At 36.9% G+C, this 17,749-nt stretch overlaps 1 protein-coding gene across 2 annotated transcripts in view; it reads left to right on the forward strand.

The window, feature by feature from the left end:
* The window catches only part of SRFBP1 (serum response factor binding protein 1), an 88,642-nt gene extending 71,181 nt beyond the window's left edge, over window positions 1–17,461 (forward strand). For both annotated transcript variants that reach the window (XM_031557403.1, XM_031557402.1), the window contains 4 exons: window positions 9,507–9,588; window positions 10,421–11,141; window positions 11,570–11,607; window positions 12,507–17,461. In XM_031557403.1, coding sequence (XP_031413263.1) covers window positions 9,507–9,588; window positions 10,421–11,141; window positions 11,570–11,607; window positions 12,507–12,694 — 1,029 coding nt within the window. In that variant the 3' untranslated portion in view covers window positions 12,695–17,461. The remainder of the gene's footprint in view (window positions 1–9,506; window positions 9,589–10,420; window positions 11,142–11,569; window positions 11,608–12,506) is intronic.
* Window positions 17,462–17,749: the final 288 nt, after the last annotated feature.

Raw genomic sequence — 17,749 nt, forward strand, 5'->3', positions numbered from 1 at the left:
TGGGCAGCCTGGTCTGGTATTAAATGGGGAGGTTGGAGATTCACAATCCTTGAGGTCCCTTCCAACCCCGGCCATTCTGTGATTCTGTGAAGGAAAGTAATCAATTTTTAAAGTTAACCCACATGAAGGGGTAGAGAAAAGGATGGGCTCAACCAAACGAGGAAGCCCTGTCTTGCCATTAGTCTGCTAATTCTCTAGATATTGGGACACATTGATCAACTTTGATCAGTGTTGATGGAGATAGCTTTAGGAGTGTATAGTTCCATTTGTATGTGTAACAGTTCTCATCTGAGTGCAGAAATCCAAATCAGTGTTGCTCTCAGTGAGGGAGGTGTTCCTAGTGATGGAGAAAATTCAGTCTTGTTTTAAGAAACACCATGGCACAGAAGGTAAGTGAGAGATTGTAAGGTACAACACACATGAGCTGGAGTCTTTCATTACTCCTGTTGCTTACAGAATTTACTGTGTTAAAATGTGTTTAGCGTTGTGTAAATAATTGTAATTACAAAATTGTAAATACAAAATTACAAAAATATGTTAAAGACTGACAGCTAATCATATATTACAAATGAAAAAGCTCTTTTTGTGTACATGCTTTGAAGAGTAACTCAGAATTGCATAGTAAAATTAGAATAAAATGACATTTCTGATATTTTTAAAAATGAAAAGCAACAGTTGTTCTGCTTTACTGTTTTTACTTTTATAAATACAAGTGTATCTTTTTCTGATTGTATATCATAGAGAAGTAAAATACAAAATCATCACTTTTTCACTCTTGTGCAGATCGTTTTTCAAGTGCTGCATCTCAGAACTAAGGAATTGACAGTTATAAACATTGAGAAATAAATAAAGAGAGAAATTATGGAACTAGGAGGATTCTTTCAGCTTAATGTGAGTCTGCACTGGCAAATTCTGTGAAAAGTGCTGAAGGCATTATTTCTTGAAATTTTTGAACTTGAACAGTAGAAATGGAAAAACAAGATTATCTTGAGCTATTGGAATTCTGTTTAAAGAAACTACTCATTACTGAAACTAATAATATGTAGTAAATAGCTATATTTAAAAATTTTGGTTAGGTAAAATGAAAACATAGGTTTTCAGTGTATTGCTCCTCAGTGGCAAGATTATGAGTATGTATGGGAAATGTGATGTAACTAGTAGCTTACTGAAAGTATAATGGCATTACCTTTGGGGGCTGTTGGCCTAGTTTTTCTTTGTTTTGGAACACAAATAATTGCATGCTGATTGAAAGGGCTGAGTGATTACGCAGCCGGAAAGTACTTTTTTGCCAGAGTAGCAATAATGTAATGACCTTAAAGGCAGTCGAACCTTCAAGCACGAAAGTGATTACTCTGCATGCCATGCGGTGAAATGTCTGCTAGGAAAAAAGAAGTATTCAGGACTTGTATTTGTTTTGCATTTATCATCTGCTGATACTCTCAAATAGTATCAGGACTTCCTGTGTATTTGATATGTGATTATGAAAAGAATAAGTTCTGAATGCATGTACTCCCTGAATAGACTTAATGATAGAAAATCTACATTTTGGTAGTAAGGAATCAGTATGTTTATCACAGATGTTTAATCGCTTTTCAGTGAACTGAGTTAGTGCCTCTACTGCCTTTTTTTTTTTTTCTTCTTCTTCCAGAAAGTGCCTGAAAAACATTTAGCTTGAAAGATACATGTTTTCAATTGTGCACAAAAATTTCAATGTGAGATGCCAAGAGACTCTATCTTGTTTTAAATAGCATACAGTAACTGATATGGCCTACTCCCGGTCAATATGTGAAGTTTTTATGAAGTCTTTAAGTCACCTGCACCTCCAAATCCCTAGCTCTCAGTAGTTCACATCCTCAGTGATGGCTATGGACATAAATACATGTCTCCTTCAAATCAAGAAGCTGAACTGGCAGTTTTTAGTTAGGTAATTCTGAGTTCCCCAGTGGTAATGCTTCTATATGTGATAGTTTGAGCAAGATGAAGATTTTCAATAGGAATAATTCTTTTACATCATCATCAGAAGTTATCTGAAGTGCAAACAATTAATTTAGGGCTTGGTTTCAACTTTTAGTTTTGTATGTTTTAAAATAGGAAGTTCTCAGCAGTGTCTGCTTTCTCTAAAGATTCTTTGTTATAAACTCTCCTATGTAATGCTTACATATACACTGCTTTTTCAGGCTGCAGCTGACAGGAGATACTTTGCGGTTTGAGCTTCTGTCTTACTATGGAATATTGTAAGAGTGTCTTAGGATTATATCTCTGTAAGTTCTGTGCAGAATTCAACTCCAGACTGAGTTTGTAAGGAGACCAGTGGATATATCTCGATTCTGAAAAAAAAGCTGTGTCATCCAGGGCTGAATACTGTGATCTTCTTGACCCATTAAGTGGTTCTAATAACATAGAGCTCATACCTGTACCTTGCCAGTGTATTTGCTGCCACCTGCACTGTGCATCTTTGGACTTGCCGTGTGTGTGTGTGTGTGTGTGTGTCTGGACTCTTGTTCTAGAAGCTCAGCAACAAGCAAATGATTTCTCAGCTTTTCAATATACTTCACTTTTCTGAAAAGATCATCTATGGCTTCAGATCTGATATACAATATTGTCAAATTAATTAGTATGTGAACTTTCCCCTGAATTTCATTATATTATCTGAAGAAGTCTGCATGAATTTTGTAGCAGCGATCTTTCTCTTTGTATTGTTCACAGCTACTGCCTCTTATCCACTACTCATTGCATTTATGTTCCCCATGAAAAGTACATTTTTTGCTTCAGACTATTTCATATTTTACTTTCCACTTTAGTTCCTCATCATTATTGATTCTTTTTCTTCTCCTGTGGCATCTATTACTGCACCATGTGCCCAGCAATGAGTTGGACTGCCACAACTGCAGGATGTGTGGAAAGGAATTGACACAGTACTAGCTTTGTGACCTCTTTCATTCTCTTTAAAAATTGTTTTTTTTCCTTCAAAAACTTGTATACTGTTTGTGTGGTAGGCCAGATCCATAGGGTTATACACACATTCTTCTTAGCCTTGTGTGTCAGAGGTGTATCAGAGCTAGCAGTATTTGAGTTATCCTACAGTCTTGCCATTTCATCCTACATCTGCATCCTACACCTGTTCACCAGGAGGAGATAATTAAGAGACCATGCCCGTTTTATTCTGGATTTCTTGTTCTGACTTCTTTTTATTGAAGCAATCATAGAAGAAGGAAAGATTAGTTGTAGATTAAATACATGATTTGTACTTGAGCACGTCTGGGTTTTATTCCAAGCTCTGTGTAGATTACAGTGGGGATTAAATATTATTTCTTTTTTACCATTTCCCGGTGTGAAAAAATATGCATTTACCTCACAGTTGTACAATTAGCTAAATTAGTTGTGACAGCTTAATCCAGAGGAATGCTATTGACTCTTTGGAACCCCAACTAAATTTGATCTTGAAACGCATGCAAAGTGCTGTATTAGGCTTCTTAAAGGGCCTTCAGATTTTGTTCAATGCTTGGACTGTAGTTCTTCTAACGCACATATAAAGAATTGTAGGGGTTGGAAGGGACCTCCAGAGATTATCGAGTCCAACACCCCTGCCAAAGCAGGCAAAGAACAACTGGGAATCTACTTTTGTTTGAATTTCTGCCATATCTAATTCATATTTTACATAGTGTGATGATAATAGAGACAAGTTTATGCTACTCCTTTTAGTAGGAAGGAAAAAAAAACAAGACAAATTAGATATAGGTAAATCTAAATGAACAGAATAGGGAAAAAATAATAACTTTGATTCAGAAATACAAAAGTGGCTAGGGCAGCATCAACAGCTCAGCTCTAGTTATGGGATCTTGATGCTTCTCCCCAAAGCTGGATTCAAAAGTTTATAGATGTCAGTGATGAGCTAACAGTCAGTTCTCTTGGCATCAATGCAAGTTCAGCTGGATTCTCCAGACCTCTCATTTTTACTGTGCGTAGTTTGCAGATAAGTGAAGATTGTCCAGGGTACCATGTGTTGTCATGAGTATTCATGTCTCATGGTGCCTGCAAGAAAAATAAATCTCCTAATATTTTTATGGTTAAATTACAGCAATAACAGAAAATTGTGCTAGCCAATATAAACTGTGACAAGTGGTAAAAAGAATAATAAATGAGACGTCAAGGAGGGGTGTTATAAGAGAAGTTGTTCGATTTTTGTCCTGCTGTTCCACTACAAGACATTAGTTTACTCTGGTTTTTTGCAAAGGCTTTAAATCTGTTAGTACTTTATCTTCAGATGGAAATTTTTCATCAGCTAATCTATAAATAGTCCAGTCTTAAAAACAAACAAACAAAAGACACGAAAAAAACACCTTTGAAATTTGTGAGATTTTGTGAGATTCATATAGAATTAATTGCATAAGAATTTCCCACCTGTCTTGTTTTCTTCAGCTGGTGTATCTACTTCAGAAGAGCTGTACCATCATTTTGATGTTACTTGAAAGATTGGATTGAGTAGAAACTGAGTAAAATCTGAATAAAATCTGATAATTTCTAGCTATCTTTTTCCAGTACAGTATTTAGGGCTGATGTTTCTGTGCTGTGCATAGTATGTGATTGTTCCTTGCTATTTCTGTATTTAGGAGGGTCACTCTCTTTTAAACTCTTGCCTTGCCTAATGAAGATGTGTTTCCTGCCTTCTCTAGCTGATCCATCCAGCTATCAGTGAAGTGGGGACACAGCCACAAACTCATGCTGTCAGGAGCTGTGAGCCAACATGGCCACCACAAGTGGCATCCCGTTGCTTCTGTTGCCAAAATCTTCAGGTTTTTTTGATGGCCACAAGTCGCGTATCAAATTTCTTACAGACACATAGGAAGAGGGAGAACTAAAACCATTTCAGTCAGAAGATAATTTTGCTCAGTGATCTTATTCCAAAGCAGTGATGGGATGGATTTGGATGGCAGCCATGATCCAACACCTTCAGCCACCCTGTGACTCTACATTAACCACACTCTTCCTGCTGTTGTGAAAGACAGCTGTGACTTGTTAGAGCTCTGGGAGCAGCATGTGGAGTAATAGGTTTTCTGTTGTTCTTAGGAGGGAGAAAGTTCTTGTTTAAGCTGCTACAAAGGGTATTTCAGTTACATCTTCTTTTGGCTCAGAACTTTGGATTTTTTTATGTTTAACCTGGTTAGCATTATCTTTTCCTTTTATTCTGAGATTAGGCTGCTGTTATGCTTTAGACTGCACTTCCAGTTAATTTAGAAACCTCAGTTGGACGTGCTTCAAGGTTATTTTTTGTCATAGATTTAGCAATGTACTGTATACTGTATGCTCATCTAGAGGGTTTCTGACTGTCTCCATCTAAATATCATAGCAAACCATTTACAGGACTGATGCCCACCAGACATTACCTGTCTGTCAGCACTGTCATTTGACCTAGTAGAAATTCTAGTTAGTAGTCTTCTAGTATTAATCTTGTTTTAAGCTGCCTGTAGTTTCTCATACAGAAATCAATTAAAAGATAAAACTATGGCCTCTTCTCTATTTTTTATTATAATTGTAGCACAGGGTAAAACCAAAAGGAATTTTGAGCAGGATGAGTAATATCAATGAAGCAATAATCAGAAGTCAGCATATCATGTCCCCAAGTTGATCCTACATTTCTGCTGTTTAATTCTTCTTGAAGGTCTGCCATCTCAAGTATGCTAGCAAGGAATTACCTTTAACAGCAGCAAATCCCATCTCTACCAAGGGATTCTCTTTCTCACTTTATTTCCTGCATTGTACAAAGCAGGTGCTAGCCACACAAATTCTGCCTGACATTCCCATCCAGCTGCTTCTTTTTACCCAGTGCTGCCAGCTTCAGAGTCATTCCCTGTTTTTCCTGACCTCTGTCCAGCACAATTCAAAACTTGTAGTGTAAATCTGTGTTTTATTTTAACCATCTTCTAATGTCCATTCTTTCCTTAATCATTGCTACATTTTACAAAGTTTGCCTCCCCTGTGTGGGGTACCCCGGTGTGTTTGTTGGTGTGAGTTATACACATCCTACTTTATTACGTTGTAACTGGCAAGTTATGGTTTGAGGCTTGTGCCTCATCTGCCATTCAGGATGAGGAACACTTCTTTATGCAAGGCTTCTTTTTTTAATTTTAATGTTTGAAAAACACGAAGATAGTGCAATTAATTCTGCTAAGTATCCCCATAGAGTTTAATGTAGCATGGTGGTGATGGCAGGCATCTTTATATATAAAAGTAATGCATTGATTACCAAGGTAAAGTCTGAGGAGTTCAGATTCTTGTGCAGGTAGCATACAGCCTACAACTGAAACATATGATTATTCAGTGCTCAGTTGCTTTGTTTATTTTGCTGTGCCTCAGTTGAAAATTGAATGAGGCAGAACATTCCTATGGAAAGTCTTACCTGAAAAAAATAAAGTAGCACAAAATAATACAGAATAATACAAATAATACAGCAGGAACCAGTGAAAGCAAGTATTTACAGAAACAAACATAGTATATATATATATACACAGTTCTTGCTATAGATGCAGTAGGTACTTTGTTTTTTCTCTGCCAAGGCTTTACATACTGGAAAATAGTTGAGACAAATAAATTGAGCATTGAATGTGCCAAAAAATAGAAAAACGGGAATTTTTGAAGAATGTGAATGTCATATTATATGTTTGTTGGCTGCTGTCTCACAGTGTGAATAGTATTTGTAAAGTATTTTGCTATAAGGAAAAAATGTGGTTATTCCATATGCATTGGCATGTATATGCTTAAACCCTTTCTATAAATATTTGAATTAAAGGACACCAGATGTTGCACAGAAGCTCTGCTGCTGCTTTAGGAACTTCATGGTATATTCTTCCAAAACCCACAGGAAGTAGCTGAGGGAAAAAGTGTATTAATTAAGTTCTGAAATACATTTTCCAGCTAGACAAAAATCTCCAAAGAAAATACTCTTTGATCTCTAGAAATGTGAGCTTGCTCTCCCAGGAATCTGGTGGCAGCATGCAGCACTGTCACATGGGAATCAAAACCCAGATTCAAAGTTCTCCGAGCTAGAAGAGCTCTGAGAGTAAGTCTGAGAGTAACACAGTCTTTAGCCCTTGGTAATGGACTCATCTTTTCACTTATCTTCTCTGGCCAGTTATCATAACACTGTGGACAGTCTATAGGAAAGATATCTTTTCATTTTATCTTTATCTGAACCAGTAATGCTGTATGAGCGGGGACTTGGTGAGGAAAGTACTAGGATTCGCAGATGCTCTGCACATCAAATTAAAATCTGAACAGACAAAACAAGAATGTTTTTTTTTTAAGCTATAGAACTGCAGCAAGTTCGATTTGCTTGGAATTGGTTGAGGAACAAGCTTTACAGTTTGCGTACGAATTACATGTTTCCATATTTGGAAGTAGTAGATCTGCTGTAGCTGTAGTGCCTTTGTTATATTAAGAAACATAGCAGGAAGATGTAAGATTCCAAATTTCAGGATCTGTTCTGTTTTCTTCAGACCTAAAGCACTGAAGATGACTCTCCAGCTGTAGTGGATGGCATGTTGCGTCTCTCTGTCTCTACTCAGTGAATACGTAGCTATTCATATTAAGTGGCATAACTGCTGGAAGAAGAGGTGCATACAAGCTAGTGAGATTCTCTGATGAACATCTGTATATGAAACAATGTACTGGGTAGTGTCTGTATGTGTGATGATTGGATCCCAGATAGCAGCCAGGCATTCACCAGCTACTTGATCACTCCTCCACTCCTCCTGCCTAGCAGGATGAGAGAGACTTAAAAGAGCGAAAGGGACAAAACTAGCGAGTTGAGATAAAAAAAAGATAAATAAAGCAAAACTGTGCATTAGCAAAGCAAAATACGAAATTTATTCACTACTTCTGAGCAGCACGCAGAACTTCAGCCACATCCCAGAAAACTAGGCTTCTAGATGCTTAAACAGTGTGTAACACTGTTGTGCAGTAACAACAAATGTTCTTCTTCCTCCTTTCCTTGAGCGTATGTTGGTGAAAATGATTTAATACAGCATGGAATATCCTTTTAGTGAATTTGTTGTCAGCTGTCCCAACTGTCTTTCCCTTCCAACTTCTTCTGCCTTTCTCTTGAGAGAGAAATGAAGAAGGCCTTGATGCTGCGCAAGCACAGCTCAGCAATAACAAAATCATTGGTTTGTTATCAAGTCTGATTTAGTTACAAATCAAAATACAGAACCATACTGGCTGAAACGTAGAAAGCTGACTTCATCCCAGGACAGACCCATTACAATCTCCCATTGCCTATTCCATATACTTTTACATTACGCTCATATCCTACATTAATTATTCAGTGCATCCTTATCAGCTACCCCCAGCCTGCTGCCCTCTGACTCTATACACAGATATTATTTATTCCCTTGGGCTGTGAACCACCTCCATCAACTGTCCCTTGAGTTAATTCAGCCATTGGCTGGGCTCCATCTCTCATGGTGGTGGCTCAGGCCAGGAGAGGCATCACATTGGGCTGAAATGCCACGGCCTGCTCAGGCAGGATCACTGGGCACTTGCCACTTATCATCCATTGGTTGAGGTGGCTTCTGCCATGAGTACATTCTGTGACACGCAGCTCAAATCATTGGTTACAACAGTTTATAAATATATCCATACAGTACCACTAGGAAGAAGGTGTTTTGTTTTGTTTTTTTCTTTCTTATAAGTTCTGCAGCCGTAAATAAATCTTCATAGTGAGCTTGTCTGCACACCACAGTTCTTCCCTCTTAGGTAAAACCAAGACACGGCTGTCCTTTAAAAAGTCTCAGATATCTTTCATTTTGTTCTTGAAGCATAATCATGACAAGAGCCTGAAAATATGATAGCTAGTACCAGTGAATTCTAGATGAATACAACAGTGAAAGCAATTCCTGCTTCTCTCCTTTTTCTTCAGATTGAAGCATTGAGATCATGTTTGATCTTTGTACCAGTCTGTGTAATTCTGTTATTCTACCACATTACATTTGGGGGTGTTTGTCCTTGCCTCTACATCACATTTCATATATAACACTTCAATAACTGTTATGTGATTTTCCTACGTTAACAGTACTTTCTACAAGCTGCTCTATTCCATCATGCAGAACAGCTTCTATCAGTACAGTGCTAATTTTTTCTAGGGATTCATCAACTTGCTTTACACGTATAAGAAACAGAATGTAAAATATTCCAGAATATATATTACAGAAACAGAATATAGAATGTGATTGGTTCTTTTAAAGTAAAAATTGTATTATGCCTTTTCAGTACATGATAAATTGCAGAATTACATCTGTTGTGTTTCTGACAGTTTTTATGCAATCAGATTTTTCCTCAGAATTATGATAATACAGAAAAGCTAAGAAATACTCAAATATTACATTGTTATAACCTTTTCTTCTTGTTCATTTAGTAGTCCAGAATCACATTAATATGTATAGTAGCATGACTTATACAGACCTATCCTGTAAGTATTGTTCTGCTTATTTTATGTATTTTATTTTTTATAGCCAAAGTCTACTGCATATGAGCGAGCTATTGCAAGACTTGCAACACACCCCCTTCTGAAACCCAAAATTGCTGAACTTAAGGGTAAGAAACAGAATATTAACTTGTTTTGACTTCAGTAGCTTGTCCATGTGACATTTTGCTCATGTTAACTCTTATGAACAATCACTATTGAAGAAAAAGTATATCAGCCCTTGTAACCAGCTTGACAAGCTGCAGTGAACAGAGTAACACAAGTTGCAGTCATGGGTTTATGTGTGACAGTACACCATATGGCATATTAAATAAGACTGAACTGACAATGAGCAAATACGAAGGAAGAAGGAGCATTATAACTGGCTTTTCAAAGATAGCTAAAAGAACCATGGAGTCATATCACAGAATCACAGAATGGCTTGGGTTGGAAGAGACCTTAAAGACCCCTCCCCAGCATCTGCCATCGACAGATTGCCACCCACCAGATCAGGCTGCCCAGGGCCCCATTCAATCTGCCTTGGGCACCTCTAAGAATGGAGCATCCACAGCTTCTCAGTAGTTCCAGTGCCTCACCGCCCTCTGAATAAAGAATTAACACCTAACATCTAACTCAAATCTCCCCTCTCCTAGTTTAAAACTGTTCCCCCTTGTCATTCTAGGTTTGCAAGTCACTTTTTTAAGCTTCCCTAGTTGAACCCAGTTTCAAAAACAGTATGTCCACGTGGTATTGATTTCAGATTGTTTTCCTCACTTGTTGATGCTGCATTTCAAAGCATTATTTGCCCCACCTATTCAGTGAAAGGTTGATAAATGCATTCAAAATATGTTTACTCAGTGCAATAAATTTAACTTAGAAAAATGTTTTATTTCATTAAAATAGCTTGTATACTTAATTCAAGAGTAGCAGTAACAAATGACTTTTCTTCTGCCTCTTTTGTAGCTGCTGTAAAAGATTTTAAGGATGCAAGACAGAACCCAGCCAAAGCCAATCCTTCAGAAAAGAAGTCAGAAGCTCAGCCTAAATCAGCACAAAATTCCAACAGCAACTTGAATGAACAAGCTCTTAAACTAGTTCAAAGTCAGCGAGGATTTGAAGACAAAACTAAAATGAGTGTGAAAATGGGAACTGTAGGAGGAGCTGATAAACTCAGTGAGAGTGAACCTGAACAGGAAATTATGGAAATGGAAAGACTTCCAAAAGAGTTTTTGTCTCAGACAGTAGAAATGCAAGCGATCACTCAGACAGGAAAGAAACTTGGCTGTAAAAAAAGGAAAGAAAATGTGAGCATGAATAAATTATCTGCAGTGAAACAAATGATTAGGGATGATAGTGACCTGGAACACAGTGAAGTGGAGTACTTTGATGATAGTACTGAAGAGAGGTTTTATAACCAGACATCAAATTCTGATAGCGATAGCAATGATGATTTCTTCATTGGCAAAGTAAAAAGAAAGAAGAAAACAGCAGCAGTTAATGATCTTTCTTCAGTAAAAGAAAAGAATATACTTCAGAAAAACATATTGAAGGAAGAAAAGAGTACAGTATCCGGGACAGTGCAAAATTTGATCATGGAAGAAAAACCACATGAAAAAGCAAGGAAGCTGGAATCAGTGTTCTGTACTTCTTTGTCTACCTGCAATCAGAAATCCCAAAACAGAAGGTAAACATTTTCCTCTTGCTTTATTCTCCACTATCTCCCTCCTTTCTAGCAATGACAATATTTATAATTTTTAGTAGCAGTTACCAAACAAGGAGAATTTCAGTCAATTGCAGCTCAGAATGCCTTCATGTAAACTACTCTGCAGTCTCCTTGTGCTTTCTTGATGCTTAAGGGTTTTTCACATTATAATGGAGATACTCAAATTAGCACTGGCACACATTTAGGATTCCTAAAACCGTATACAAATTAAATCAGTGTGAAGTACTTCTTTTTCAATTCCTGTATTTACAAAGAGTAAAAACTATATACGATTTTTACCTGTTATGCTTGAAAAGTCATTCCACAAGTGTTTTAGCAAAGGTAGTTCTTCATTTGTGTATCTTCTTAGAAATTTGTTGAATAATGATGAAGTATATTTTTATTTTTAGAAATACGAAAGACCAACCTCTCGAAAACAGACAAACAGGTATGTATTACTTAACCTGGTACAGTAATGGGAATAAAGATAACTCGAGATTATGTAGCCTCTGCTATATAATATTGCTAGGCTTTTTTTTGTTTGTTTGTTTCAATTTTGTGCCATGTATTTTGACAACTGTTGTTAAAATTATCAGGTTTTCTAGCTTGCACTTTGATTTGTGGATTTTGCTTGCTATTTCCTATTTTTGCGTATTAATGGATAAAGACAGATACATACAGGAAAATGCTTTTCTGTCTGTGTTTACCTTGAGCAGTGAATGTTAGCTGTGCACAGGTAAGGGTAAACATTACTGTATTTAACATATGGTATATCTTGTGAGTAGTATTTTTAATTTCTCTGTATTTTTTTGTAGGTATGTGCTCTGGAAGTTATGTCTCTTATTTATTTATTTATTTACAAGGAAATTACCACAGATATGCTTACCAAAGCATTATGAGACTATTTAATAGAGCAAGTTCTCAACTACAAAAACTCTTTCTCAACACAGTCACCACCATCAGCTGTGGTAGTATATCTGATTCTGGTATCTGATTCCACACAGGAATTTGTTAAGTCACAGAGGTCTTTTCAATCATAGTGAATTATGTTGCATAGTTCCTGACTGACTTACTGTGAAGAAAAATGTTAAGACTGTGGTGAATATTTGTCTGCATATATTTTCAAAATGATCTGTCATAATAAATCTTAAACTATACTGTAGCTTACCAAGTGATAACTGATGGGGCTGCAAGATGAGAAAATCTTACTGTGAACATTCAAATGAATACGTACCCCATGGCTAATTAATAGGTTACTGAAAAAGTCTACAAATTTGGGGTTGTTTTAGCATATTTTTATGAAGGTTCATGATGTACTTAAAGTTTCATACTGTGCTTCTTACACAGCTCTTCTTAAAAAGGAACCACAGCTCAAAAAACAATCATTTGCAAAAACCTCCATTCTTAAACGTGACAGTAAGAATCCACGTTTGGAGCAACCTCTTCATCCTTCATGGGAAGCAAGCAGGAGACGTCGGGAACAGATGTCACAAATTACAGCGTTCCAGGGCAAAAAGATTAGATTTGATGACTAGGTTGTATATAAATCGAGATTTTAAAATATGATTATTGTGAATTTGCATCTTACAATGTTTTTGTATGTGGTAAAAACTGGAGTTTGAACAGTTCTTGGGGGTAAGGACAGAAAACAATGTAGAAATCTTCACTGAAATAATATTTTCCATTTCTCAAGAATTTATGCCCGTTAATCCATGTTTGGCTGTCTTAATAATTCCAATTTCATAATACCCCTGTTTATGGAATATGCCCTAACATGACTGAATGGGTTTTAAGAACATCATCTGTGCCATGTAGAAGTAATTCTCTGAAGTTTTATTTTTGTAAAAATGTACTTTTAAGTGCTTGAGGGATTAGATCTAAGGTAATAGGTAAGAATACCACTACTGAAGTGATAATCCTAGGTCTGTATTATGAAATAACATCTCTGGTGAGGAAAAGAAATCTCTTAAGCTTGAACAGACTTTACAAATTCGTGAATGTGTCAGGTAGCTATGAAAGCCAATTAGTAATGCACATGTTCTGGGTAGCAATAAAATATTGGCCTGTTAAATTGTGGTCTCTGTTGTTCTTTGGTTATACTGCTGCTTTGAGCTACTGCAGCAGTGTCTTTAATACTCCTGCCCTGGAGATTGTATCTGGGTGGTCTGCGTTCCTTGCACTTGTACAGTTAGAAGTCATCTTTCTTATTAGATACTGTTGATAGTTAAGCAAATAGAATGTATATGAAAGGGTACTGTTGGACAAAATTCTTCAGTTATTTTAGTATTTTTCTTCAGGGACTTTTTCTGAGCTTAATTGAAACAAGTCAAAAAGAGGGATGCTTTATGTATACGTATAATGGAAGCAGGCAGTGGTACATCATTCTAAGATTCAGCTGTCTTCTGGTATTGTAGCTCAAGGACTTATTGTGATATGATAATTTATCGTGTTTAATAATCCTCAATAGTTATCTCTTCTGCAGATTTGTCTACTGTAGAATCCATGTCAACTTATGTAACCTCTGATCTCTTGAAGAAGTCTGTCCTATGTATCAAACTCTGTGAAAAAGCAATCTCTTTTCCTATGTGTTAAACTGCAACCTGATTGGTTTAGTAAGTGCTTATAACAGTGAGCAACGAATTTTTATTAACCCTTTGAATGTCACTTTGAATAGGGTAGGGAATGTTGGGAAGAGCAGTGGATGTTGTTTATCTCAACTTTTTAAGGCTTTTGTTGTTCTTTCCCATGATATCCTTATAGTCAAACTGCGTTAATATGGACTACATAAATTGACAGGTGAATCAGCTGACCTGCTGAGCTCCAAAGCAGAAAGCCAACATAACTGAGGAGAGGTAACGAGTGGTTCAGTACTGAGCTCAGTAGTATTTAACATCTTCATTAATGAACTGGATCACAGGACAGAGTGCATATACAGAACTGGAGTGGCACACAACCGGATGGTTGTGCTGCCATTCAGACGGACATGGACAGGCTAGAGAAGTGGTCAGAGGGAAAGTTTAAGTTTTGTGAAGCTTAGTTAAGGAAAATGGAAAGTGCTGCCTCAGGAGAGCAGTAACACTGTACAGTAGTCTGTGCTGGATGCAGATGGGATGGACAGCTGCTTGCAGGAAAGGACATGGGTTTCTGGTGAATACCAGGAGACTATGAGCCAGCAGTTCATCCCAATAGAAGAGATGTCCAACTCTTATTTGGAGGAACAGCAAGTTTGGAAAGGTGATCTTTCTTCTCTGTTCAGCACGGGTGAGGTTGTATCTATCCCAGTCCCTGGAAGTTGTGGAACTTGCAGTACAAAAGATGTGGACACAGTGGAAAAAGTCCAGCAAAAGGTCTCCAAGATGATAAAGGAAATAGAGTAGCTGACATACAAGGAGTGGCTGAGACCTGGGATTGTTCAGCCTGTAGAAGGGAGGATCTTACCAGTGTTTGTAATTACTGGGAGGGGAAGAAGATCAAGACAGACTCTTCTCAGTATAAAAGAAACAACTTTGTCACTGTAAAGAGGTCCAGCGCTGGCACAAGTTGTCCAGAGAAGATGTGGGGTCTCCATCCTCAAAGGTACTTAGAAGCCATCTGGACATGGTCCTGTGCAACCAGCTTTAGGTGGCCCTGCTTGAATAGAGGGGTTGAGCCTGATGATGGCCAGAGGACCATGCCAACCTCATAAGCTCCTTGTGATTTTGTAATACTCAGAGGAATGAGTCAAGCACTGATTTAGTGACTACCATCTGTTGGTTAAATCAGTTACTGGAAGCATATAAAAATGCAGTTGCTGTGTAATTCCTCAGTATATTCTATTTACCATGATGTTACAGCCAAAAGGGAGGAACAAGGTTAGGTTTTTTTTTTAACATAGTGTGACCACCACTCTGTCTTGCTCCCTCTGGTAGACTTTGTATCTTAATACTTATATCCCAGTATTTCTGCCCATCCTCTTACTGTGTTCAGTTGTTGTAAGCTAAATATTACTGTGGTTCCTTGGATTATTACTATCTACGTATGACTTTGTCACTCAGACTTTCTTTTCTGTATTCTAACCAAATGTCAGTAAGTGTGATATTATCTTCCTGAATTGCACTGATGCTGAGAAGAACTGGAAATCCATATATCCTTCCATCTTCCAGTGCTTATTGTTGCTGTTATTTTTAATGTACCATCTTGAATGACATCAGACATAAAGCCAGAAGCATCACAATAAAACATGAAAATGAAAAAGCATTTTTATTGTACTTTTGTAGGGAAGGATAGTCTTTTGTAGAAAAAGACATGCCACATGCAAACTTCTCTAGTTTTCCAGATGCAAATGCTGATCCTTAATGCCTAAGATAAATAAATGAATAAATAATCCTAGACAAATGCTATTCCAAACAAATGTTTGACATGTGATTTCTCTGGTTCCGGTGAAGGGCCAGAAGAATTTCTTTTGTTTGCTGTCATCAATTCTAATATAGTTTTTTAATGGATGGGTGATCTTTCTTTGAGTAGATGAGTATCATGTTTTAGAAGTTGATTCACTTTAAGGACTAAAAAGTTAAAGAGTGCAAATGGTTTGAACAAAATGTCTTTAAGGAGCATGTGTTCTAAAGTGCTTTTTTGTATGTGCTAGGAAATCTAAGAGCATTAGTTTGTCTTGGCATTTGAGCAAATTTCTTATTACATTCTTGCAGCTGCAATTTGTGCCCATAGAATTCTTCCTGAACGAAACCTAGTTTATCAAAACATCTTTTTTTCCTCTTCAGAAACACAACTAACTTCTAAGCTTCTATTTAAAAAAAATGAGAAAAGATAAGCTGAACATGAATGAGAGGAGGGAGATTAGGTTGTTGGCATTGCTTCAGATTTTAATAGGCCATTACAACTTGTAGCTGGTGCTTGGTGACTCACCTGGATCACAGCCTTAATGTGCTGAGCAGTGTACAAATGAGTGCTGTAGGCGGAGACTTAATAATGTTTTTTATATGCAACTGGGTGATTTTATGTGAAATGATAAACTCAATGAACACGCCTGGAGCTTGTTCGTAAAAGTTCAAAACATTTTTTCTTCATGGTGGCAATATTTTCAATATGTACATGATGTTAACTTAGTTTGTGACATCGTTTGGGCAGCGACCTCTCACGAAATATGACCAATTTATTTCTCTAATGATATGGGAAGATATTTCACTCTGTGATTGTAAGATTAAGAATCTTGGAGAATCCTGCTTTCCACTCTATTACTGTAGTACAGGAGAAATGTTCTCACTCTGAGTATGTATGGTCAAACACTCATAGAGTGCTTTTAGGTGCACAGTATTTTCACTTCAAACAAGCTCAGATTTGTCAGTATTTTTTTAAAAGACAGCCACAATAATTGGATGTGTCATTGCTCTGACTGCATTTTCACATGGAGTCAGATCCACACTGAGTTCTGCACTCTGTGGATAGCACTTGCGGGAACTCCTAGTTTGAAGCTTTTAGCTCTAACTGTAATAATTTTGTTACATTTTAGAAACACTGCCACATGTCTGTCTCAAATAATTCTATATTTACTTTATGAACTGCATAAGGTATTACATCATTTTTGTCTGCATTTGCCCAAAGTCAAGAAAGCTAGAAAGAACATTTCAATGTTTTTAACCATATTCTGCATTAATTCCTCAGTGAAGGGAACAGAGATGTTTCATAAACTCAGCATATTTCATCAGTTTAGCATACAGATTGCAGAGGCAGCAGGATGTTGATTTGTATTCAAAAAATGTAAATAAGGGATTAAATGTTTTTGGAGTGAGTGTTCAGTGCGTTAAGTCAATTGTTTTGCAGTGCATTGACTATCTGCTACTGACTCCTCAAACATTTTTTCCATATGAGTAAAGTTTTTGATGCATAAATTCTTACAGTGGTTTCTGAGCTCCTGTTCCTACAGAGACTGCTGATTTGGTAAAGGGAAACTTTATCAATGAGGGCTATGTCTGAATGAGCCATATCTTATCCTCTAATGCCTTCACTTATTAAGCTTTTGTGTAGTACAAGAGGTAGTTATCATCGTTGCATCTTTTCCTTTCTTATTTTTTCCAGGCAACAGCATCTTCCCCATTTTCTTGTTCATGTAGACACACACAGCTTTGATTGAGGCTTTCTCATTTCACATGGCCTATGATGACTTCCTGCATTAAGTACTCAGACAAGTAGAACGCTTGAAAAATTTTATTCAAGTCATTTTCACATAAACTTGCAACCATAATACGGGCATGTAACACAGGAATATGAAAGTGCAATAAAGAATATAAAGCTAGTGTCTGAATATTATAAATAAGAACTCATCAGATAAAGATGCAAAGTTTTTCTGAAGTCAAGACTCTTGGAAGAAAAGTGAAGGAAATAATGAAAAACTTCAAAAAAGTTGCAAAAACAAGTGGCATTTCACTGAATCTGTAGCAGTTAGTTGCATAATAGAAACCTCCCCATAACATACTCTTTGGTTTTAATTCAAGTTAAAACCTTTCATCACTTTCTAAGATTTGGAGAAAATGAAAAATGCCATGTCAGCATAAATGTGAGACACAGGATAAACCACTTTTGGTTGTCTCATTTAT

Source organism: Meleagris gallopavo, chromosome Z, assembly GCF_000146605.3.
Source record: "Meleagris gallopavo isolate NT-WF06-2002-E0010 breed Aviagen turkey brand Nicholas breeding stock chromosome Z, Turkey_5.1, whole genome shotgun sequence".
In the NCBI taxonomy this organism is placed as follows: Eukaryota; Metazoa; Chordata; class Aves; order Galliformes; family Phasianidae; genus Meleagris; species Meleagris gallopavo.